This window comes from Helobdella robusta, assembly GCF_000326865.2.
Source record: "Helobdella robusta unplaced genomic scaffold HELROscaffold_83, whole genome shotgun sequence".
Taxonomy (NCBI): Eukaryota; Metazoa; Annelida; class Clitellata; order Rhynchobdellida; family Glossiphoniidae; genus Helobdella; species Helobdella robusta.
Window position 1 is genome coordinate 20314 of NW_008705481.1, and position 10476 is coordinate 30789.

The following is a 10476-nucleotide window of genomic DNA, read 5'->3' on the forward strand; positions in this document are numbered from 1 at the left end:
ATTCATTCATTTTTTCATTCATTTAATCATTCGTTTATAATTTTTTTTTATCGAGTCGAATGTAAATGTAGTCATAATTAAATAATTATCTTCAAAGCCACCATCAACAGAGCGTTTTGATTAGTAGTACAGAATTATATATATATACATTCAAATATATATACATATATATATATATATATATTATTTATATATATATATTAATTAATGTATAATATATATGCTCCAAGATGTATGAGTATTAAAAATTACATGTTTTGCAGCGTTTATGTGTGCATGTAAGTGTTTGTGTGTGTTTGTTTGTTTTTGGTATGCTTGTATGTGTGTGTGTGTGTGTGTGTGTGTGTGTGTGTGTGTGTGTGTGTGTGTGTGTGTTTGCACGCATGCGTGTTTATTTTGCATGAATATGTTTACATACTTAAATCGTAAATACAACATAGGATGTATATATTATATAAATGTTATAAAATAAATAAAATTAATTTTTATTATTAATTTTTCAAAGACAATAAAAACAGAACAAAAACGTGGCAATAAATCACAAACAAGTACTCCTTGTTTCAAAAAAAAACATAGATAAATAATTTCTGTTAACATCATCGAGACGCGAAAGTTTAAGTTCTATGCTTATTCTAAATTACTTTTACTATGTATATGTGTGTGTGTGTGTGTTTGCGTGCGTGAGTGTTTGTGTGTGTTTTTATTTATTTATTTATTTATTAGTACTGAAGCGTTTATGTCGTTAATTTATTACATCTGGCAGCTGGAGATTCCGTGGATAAGATATAATGAAATTATGACGTCATTGCCGCTTTAAATAAAGTTTTTAAATAGTTTAAACGAATAGGACCAGTTTATTTATTCTAGTTTTAGATTTTGGGATTTCGACCATGTGTGGTATATCTATATATAAACCTCATCATTATTATGTCTTATTAAACTGCTAATCGTTAAATTTTATATTAATTTATTCATTTTATAATGACACACACTCACACACACACACGAACATGCAATAACAAACATACATAAATAAACAAACAATGCCTCTAACTTATATCATATCGACGAACTGATCATGAATCTACGGGCATGACGCAATTGTTTATTATTTTGTTTATTTTAATTATCTTTTGTTTATAAACATTTTTCATTCTTAAAAACATCAACAGAGGATTACGAACCATACAGACGAAATTATTTTTTGACAAAAAAATTCAGAGCCTCCAAATTTATTTATTTATTTATATGTGACAATTCTTATTAAACTGGCGCTATATTTTTTGCGGACAAAAATATTTCAGATGTCTCAAGTCGGTGTAGGATTTAATTTAAGGTGACGTAAGGTGATGTAATTGTACGTTGTATAAATTTAATGCAATGTAACCGTAATGTAATGAAATGTAATGTGTGGTAATGTAAAAATTAAAAGAAGTTAACATTAACATCATGGCATTAACTTTTTATCATGATAGTAGGTTACGACTTCAGCAACGAGGTTAACAAAAGGCAGATACAACAACAACATCATCAACAACAAAATAATAATAATAATGTCACCACATCTTGTGTTGTTGTTGGTTTTGAATTTACAGAAATGTTTTATATCTGGAAAAGGTTGTAAGTTCACTATTTTTTTGTTCTGTTGTTTTGTATAATATAACAATACTCAAATATCGTATCACCAATACCGGTATCAATACCGGTTTCAAATGTTTTACCGAAACCAATATCGATACTCATTTTGGAAATATTGCCGGCAGTATCAATACCAATACTCAGATATTTTTTGAACGGGCTTACAGAGTAATCCATCTCTATACCAATGCATTTGGTATTGAACATATAAAGTGAAAATAACCACATAACGATAAATTTTTTGAATCAGCAAAGTCAAAGCAAGTCTTTAAAAGTAAACCCAAACATACAAGAGAGGGTGAAACTTAATTTTGAATCACGAATTGACCGGTCAGAAAACTCGATCAACTTTGAAAATTGAACTAATTATTAATAAAATTTTAAAGTAAATTTAGTATCGATTTTTCTGTCTAGAAGGCATCAAAAGTATTGCCATTACCGAAACCAGCACTGAAAAAGTGTCGCCGATACAGTAACTGAGATAGCGATACATCGATATTAACAAGCCTAGATATAGCAGAATGTTATGTTTTGTTGCTTTCGTTGTTGTTTGTGTGTTTCTGTTTGCACTTTGTTTTAATGCTGATGCAGATTATGCCTACGTTATCTTTTGTGGTTTTTGAATTTTTGCTGGTTTGGATTTAAATTATGAAGAAACAACAATTACTTCAAAAAATTTAAATCACGAACAGCTATCAGTCCGACAACGTTTTACAAACCAATTACACACAATAGAACCGTTCAAACAAACAACTGAACAAAATGTGAATGTGCCTCACAAACAAACAACCAAACACACCCAAAAAAACCCCACAAACAATCAGTGGCGGATCTTGACAAATCAAATTTGACGGCGAAGCCAATGTTTGACGACCGGGGTAGGGGGATTTTTTGAAAATTTTTCTGTTCTCGCAGGGTGGTCAGCATTTGGACGGGGAGGGCCAACTTTTCTGCTGATGGGCTTATTTATGATGTCAATTTTCCCTACAAAAAAAAACACTGCTGTTCACGTTAAAACATCGACTTTTACCATCTTTCAAAACGAATTACACACACAACTGGGGGTCCAGTGCCCCCCAGATCCGCCCCCCAGATCCGCCACTGCAAGCAACAGCGCAAACAGCAACTACACAACCACACAACAAATAGCAATCTACCACCACAAACCACAAAGACTTAGACTCGAGCGACAAAGACAGTTTAGAGATGACGTACGACGTCGACCTCCCCACCTACTGTCTGGCCGTCATTGACCAACACGACGACGATTGGAAATTTGAAATTAAAACCATTCGGACGCCGAAAAACGAAACTACCACAACGGAAGTCCCGTACAGCATCGACGAGGATCAGCTGATCTTCCACGTGATCGGGATCTACAACGTCACGTGTACTGCCTATTCCGGACCTACGAACAAGCGAAAGTCCCTTACAGTTAATAAAATGTTTGTTATTGGAGGTATGTCCGGGATTATTATGTCGTGAAAAATTTATAAAAAATTAATTTTATGTGAAAAAATCTGATCCAGCAAAGAAGTATTATGATGCACTCATGTATGAGAACACGAGAAAAAGTTAGACCTCAATTGGTTTTTAGTCTTTGAAAAACTTGAAGTGAATTTTAAATTTATTCAAAAAAAATTTGTATTATTTTCATGTCTAAAAAGTCATTTATTTGTCTACTTAATCTAACTTTATGTCTATCAATCTGTCTGTCTGTCCATGTCTCTGTCAAAATTTTTAAAAATAAGTATGAGATTCGTTTCAAGTTCTGTCTGTCTGACTGCCTGTTTGTCGGTCTGCTTGTTGTCCATCCATACATCCACTCATTCTTCCATAAATACATCTATCTGCCAGTCTATCTATAGATCCATCTATCTATCTACCTATCAATCCATTCATTCATCCACCCATCCATCCATGCATCCATCTATCCATTCATCCATCCATACATACACACATACACAGCAGGTTTCTCAAACGCTCCGGATCTGCCGATCGTCTTGATAGTCGTCCTCCCACTCTTCTTCCTCGTCCTCATCGCCATGATCGGGATAGTTCTACTGAGTAGATATCATTTTTGCATTTTAATTTGGCATGATGACCTAACGGGTAAAGACGTCTCCTACTTTTCTGCCGTGATCGTGTTTAAATGCAGAGAAGTCTCTGCCATCTGTGATACGCAAAGCCTATGATGGGTTGCGCGTTGTCGTTGTAGCCTCTAAATTATAAATAACATAATAATAATAATGATGATTAATAATTAAATAATTATGATTATTGTCTCGGTGATGTAGATGTTTGTGACGACTGTGACAATGATGATGATGATGATGGTGAAAATTACGGTGTTGTTGATGATGTTGATGATAAAAATTACGGTGTTGATGATGATGAAAATTACGGTTTTGATGATGATGATAATGGTAATGACGACTTTAAAGCAAATCTTTTTCCAAAGAATACATGGAAAAAAACAAGAAGAGAGAGACGACGGCGAAGAAGGAAGAGGAATTGGAAGTGCCGATGCCGGGAGTCAGTCAGGAGAAAGCCGAGCAAAAAATAAATGACAAGACGAATTATGACGTTATTTGATGTTGCTGATGATGACGAAGATGATGTTGTTCTTATTATAACGAAACCTTCAGTGAATTATAAAATAAGCAAACTAGTTAATTACTTTTGCCATTGTTTCTACGTCAATTTTGTTATCTTTTTCGATTTCTTCTTAATTGGCTGGGTGACTTATAATTTCATGGTAATTATATTTATAAATTATAAATCATAATTATAATCATATAAATATAATCATAATTTATAATTATGAGTTATAATTTTTTTATCCCAACATGTTAAAGCTCAATAATCATTTGTCATTTCTTTAATCTCCGGTTTCTTTATTTAACATATTAAACTTATTTATCCAGTCATTTAATAAATAATTAATTCATTAATTCATTTATTTATCAGTTTCTAAATTCGTTATTTAATTTTCGAAATATAATCCTTTCTGCTCTGTTAATTTTTTTTGTTTTTTTCATTTCATAATATCGTCTTTCAGATTCTGATTTGTTGAATAAAAAACATAACTATTTTATATCAGTTGTTTGTCAAACCTATCAAACCATATAATTAGAATAAATATAACGGCCTTCGCTCATTTTTGACGGTCGAACAAGGAGCTTACTTCCGGAGGGAAATTGGAGGGGGATTTTTTACACAGGCAGAACTAAATAAAGAAATAGATAGATATATACACGTAGTTATAACACATTTATAATGTTGTGTTTACACATTCAAATTGTACAATTGTGTTATGGTGTAGTCTCAAATTATTTTGAATTCTCTCAGAAAATTTTAAACGTTTTACTACACTATTCATACTAGTTATTTTTATCAACAATTTAAAAATTTTATCAATAATTAAAAAAAAATTTCAAATTGATTTCATTGCGATATCGATAATGATTTTTGTGACCTGACTGATTAAAAAGCATCAAAGAAAGTTAAAATAGGATGGAGAATTTGTTATATTGGGATATTCGTTTAAAAAGCGAGCCAAATTTTAATATAAAAGCGCTTATAAATCTATGCATATTGGCTCAGCTTGGCTTGGCTCGGCTTGGAATCGGATGTTAAGCAAGGTGTGGTCTCAAACTATTTTGAATTCTCCCCGAAAAATTTGAACTGCGTGCGTACATATATAGTAATGGCTACTGTTGTTTTTTATAATGAATTTATAAAATATATAAATATAGCGAGCAAAATATTAACATAAAAGCGCTTATAAATCTATGCATATTGGCTCAGCTTGGCTTGGCTTGGAATCGGATGTTAAGCAAGGTGTGGTCTCAAACTATTTTGAATTGCGTGCGTACATATATAGTAATGGCTACTGTTGTTTTTTATAATGAATTTATGCATATTGGCTCAGCTTGGCTTGGCTTGGCTTGGAATTGGATGTCAAGCAAGGTGTGGTCTCAAACAATTTTGAATTCTCCCAGAAAAATTTGAACTGCGTGCTTACATATATAGCACTGATTACTGTTGCTTTTATAATGAATTTTTATTATATATATATAAAGTGACTGGAATCCATGTATACAAATAATTAAATTATATTATATTAGATTATATGTTTATATGAAAAGCAATATAGCAGATTCAACCAGCCAACCAGAAAGTTTCGAAGGCGTTCGTTCGATGACTTCAATTTAGTACGGTTAGCATTGTGGTTAAGACTGTATAATAGTGCAGTATATACATTAAACAAGTTTTTTACTGATGCGAATAATTGAAATGATGAGAATGTATGGTTGAAACAAGTATAAATAGAGGAGCTGAGACAACATAAAAATCAGATCAGCATTCTGCCTCGCTTGAAGCAGTCTGTCTGATCTCATTTATTTTATTTTTAAAATTTTTTTATTTTTATTTATTTTATTATATAGAGTTATATAGAGTTATATAGAGTTATATAGAGTTATATAGAGTTATATAGTGTTATATAGAGTTATGTAGAGTTTGCATGTTTGTAGGTGGTTTGAATGTTTGTAGGTGTTATTTTTTTAATTTTAGGTGGGTTCTTTAACGGTTGCTCATACATACACACATACATAAGAATATAGCTGGTTTGTGTGGTAGTATTTTATTTTCTGTTTTACTCCTTTTTCTCTTTCTTCGTGAGTCTTGAGTTAAGTTAATGAAGCATAGGTAGGCGAGTTAAAAATTAATTTATTATATAGGTAGGCTAGGGCATAAGATAATTTAGTTACATAGGTAGGTTAGGGACTCCTATTCTTTTACTCTACTTGGTGGTGTGATTTTTGTTTTGTTTTTTTGTTTTGTTTTGTTTTGTTTCACATCATACATTCAGCAGATACGCGGTGGTTCCTGGTTTTAGTGGGATTTTTATTGATTGAATGTGGTAGTATGCATGGTTATATAGAGTTATATAGAGTTATATAGAGTTATATAGAGTTATATAGAGTTATATAGAGTTATATAGAGTTATATAGAGTTATATAGAGTTATATAGAGTTATATAGAGTTATATAGAGTTATATAGAGTTATATAGAGTTATATAGAGTTATATAGAGTTATATAGAGTTATATAGAGTTATATAGAGTTATATAGAGTTATATAGAGTTATATAGAGTTATATAGAGTTATATAGAGTTATATAGAGTTATATAGAGTTATATAGAGTTATATAGAGTTATATAGAGTTATATAGAGTTATATAGAGTTATATAGAGTTATATAGAGTTATATAGAGTTATATAGAGTTATATAGAGCATAAATCCTATATAGATACCTCTATTTTCATTTAAATTAATTAAATAAGATTTGTCCATTCACCTAGGTTCATTCAGGTTCATTCATTCAGGTTATAGCTTCCAGAGGAGTTCGTCGTGGAGGATCAGAATGGTTGTGATGTCACCCTACGTTCAACCTTAACCCTAACTTCCGACTTTACGGTTTCTTAACTCTTTCTTTTTTTGCCATTTTGCTGGCTTTTCCGGCTGGTGGATTTCACCGCGGCTCGTTTCTCTATTTTCATTTAAATTAATTAATTAAATAGGATTTTTTCATTTCATTCAGGTTGAAGCTTCCAGAGAAGTTCATCATGGAAGATGTCAGGCTACGTTCGTTCATTCAGTGGCAAAGAATACCTGCCTGACTGGGATACGTTTTCTTCTTTTTTTCTGTAATTTAACATTAAGTAGGAATGCTCACACGCACACACACGCACACACAATTACATTAAGTAGCTATATAGGTAGGTTAGATAGGCCTAATTTTAATTGTAGGTAGGATAGATAGGGAGCATCCAACACTAATGTAGTTGAATAGGTAGGCAGCGTAAGTTTATCTCTTCTATTTTATCTTGCACCCACATTACACGCACCAGCGTATTACACACAAACACACAAATACATACATAAACACATGTGTTAGTATTTGAGCGTAATTTTATTTTCATTACACATTCTAATTTATTATTATTAAGGTTGAGAGTAATTTAATTTCATAGGTAGTTAAGAGCAATAATGTAATTCTAGGAAAAATCTTGTAATGTAAATTAAAACGATGTAAGTGTATCGATAGGTAGGTTAATTGTTAAGTTTTACATTATCATTATTAAGTTGGAGCCCAAGGCATTACGTAGGTGGTGGGGTGGGTGCCGAAAGGCCAATGAATTGGGCTCTTGAGTTTTGTAATTTTAGGTAAGCTAGGACCGTAATGTAATGAATAGGTAGGTTAAGGCTACGTTGTAACACATACTCATTAATAGATTTAGGGTTTAAGTTTTATATTATTATTACTAAGTTGGAGCCCAAGGCATTACGTAGGTGGTGGGGTGGGTGCCGAAAGGCCAATGAATTGGGCTCTTGAGTTTTGTAATTTTAGGTAAGCTAGGGCTTAATTGTAATGAATAGGTAAGTTGAGGGTACGATAGCCGATAGACTCTGAATTTCGAAGTCTCTTGTCAGAGGTAAGCCTTGGCGGCCAGTGGTGAACCGGCAATGGTTTACTATCCGGACGGCAATGGTTTACTATCTGCACGGTAATGAATTACTATGCGGCATGGCCATAGTCTACTACCCGCACGGCTTCCGGACGGCAAATGGTTTACTATCCGCAAGGCAGTAGTCTACTATCCGCACGGCAACGGTTTACTATCCGGTGCCCTGGCTGTCGGTGAACCTCTGTGCAAGGAGGGAGAATGAAGGGGAACTTTCGACTATCGTACCATTTACAATTTATTATAAATTAGTTAAGGTAATTGAATAGGTAGATAGGATTATTTTTATTAAGCAATTTGAGATGCAGGCACCGCTAAGCTTTCTGATGAGAATTTTCTCTCTCCATTCCACGGGCTGTGTTTCAACAACAATCTCGAGGAGGACTGACACCAGTTTTGGAGGACAACGCAGGAACCAGAAAGCATTCAACATTCTGCCTTTGTCGAATGGACGACGGTAAGTTTTTTTTTCATTTTAATCTCTTTATTATTTTCAGATATTATTTATTTGTCATTATTTCCATTTTATAACTTTTTGCTTCTAAAATTCTAACATTCATTTACTGCTACGCAAATAAAAAAATTTTGTTTACAGAATGATGAGAGGTGGACAGTGGTGGGAGTCAGCACGTTTTAGATGGTGGTCTCATGATTATTTACATATGATGATGGTGGTATAGGAAGAATCAGCTCGTTGGCTGTTCGACTGACACTCTGAAGTTTGGATCGTATTTTGTGTGCCGACCAGATGGTGGTGGTCGGTGCAATGGAAAGTACAGTAACGACGATTTTTGAAGTAAGGTTTAGTTTCGTTTTTTATTTTTCTCATTCGTTCATTTTATCACTCAACCTTTTAAATTATTCTTTTATTAATTGATTCGTTAATTCATTCTATTCATTAATTGAATCATTGATTTATTAATTAATTCATTCATTCACTCATTCATTCAACCAATTATTCAGTCATTCAGTTAATCATTTATTCGATCGTTCCTTTGTTCCTTGATTTACTAATACGCTATTAAAAAAATGTCTACAGAATGATGAGAGGTGGGCTGTGGTGGGCATCAGCACGTTTCAGATGGAGGTCTCATGATGATCGTTCCGATGACAATTCGAAGATAACAACAACGACGGTTTTTGAAGTATGATTTAGTTTCTTTTTTTTATTTTTTTCATTCATTCATTCATTTTATCACTATCTTTCAAATTATTCCTCAGTTAATTTATTCATTGAATCATTTTATTCATTCATTAAATCATTTGTTGATTAATTAGTTAATTTATTCATTCAACCAATCGTTCAATCATTCAGTTAATCATTTATTCGTCGTTCCTTTGTTTCTTGATTTACTACTTCGCTAATTAATAAAACCTTGTCTACAGAATGATGAGAGGTGGGCTGTGGTGGGCGTCAGCACGTTTCAGATGGTGGTCTCATGATGATCGTTCCGATGACAAATCGAAGATAATGTTAAAGGTAAATTTGTTTTTGTCTCATTGTACCTTTGAAAGTACTCGAATTTGAACAAAGATTGAGTTTTATCTCAAAAAGATAAGTTGCCTATTTTTTCCAATTGCTTGTTTTTTTATTTTAGTAAATTAATTTTTCTTTCAATTTATTTTTCAGTATCCGGTCAAATTCATTCCATCGATGCGTGTCAGATGATGGTCGGTGCAATGGAGGTTCGTCGGTAGTGAGTGAAGTTTCTGAAGAGTGCGCGCACGCACATTTACATACACACACATAAATACAACACATACATACACAACATCCATTCATTCAGTGTCGTTGTTGCTATGTTTCTCTTCAACTTTATATTTTCTTTACCGTGAACCAGACTTTAATTTAATTCATAGGTAAGTTAGGGACTGAGATGAGTTAAACAATTGTAGGTAGGCTAGGGCTTAACATTAGTTAAAAAGCTTCAAGTAAAATAAAAACGCTAAAATATGTTAAATAAAATACTTGAAACATCTAAAACGAGAAATACAAATTTGTAGGTAAGTGAGTTGAGTCAATGTTTATAAGTAAGCTAGGGCCCTGAGAGTAATTTTATTATAGGTAGGTGACTGACTTATTCTTGCGACTTCTTACTAGTTTTGTGTGATGTGGTTGTTTTCGCTTCACAACACCACACCAACAAAACAAACTACATTTCATTCTCGTCGTCGCCTTAAATTGTACCTTTTTGAACAATCTTTTTAATAATGTCTATTTATTTATTCATTAAATGTTGACTGGTTTCTAGTTTTTTTTAAAATTGGTTATATAATTTTTGGATATTTCTTGATTTACTTTGCAT

General features: G+C 32.6%; 1 protein-coding gene across 1 annotated transcript; it reads left to right on the forward strand.

Moving 5' to 3' along the window:
- Positions 1-1449: 1449 nt before the first annotated feature.
- Positions 1450-3833, forward strand: HELRODRAFT_182237 (hypothetical protein; the record flags this gene model as incomplete). Its single annotated transcript, XM_009032543.1, has 5 exons — positions 1450-1498; positions 2463-2516; positions 2813-3097; positions 3168-3212; positions 3649-3833. The coding sequence occupies 5 exons, from the start codon at positions 1450-1452 to the stop codon at positions 3831-3833; spliced, it is 618 nt and encodes a 205-aa protein (XP_009030791.1).
- Between the last annotated feature and the right edge of the window lie 6643 nt (positions 3834-10476).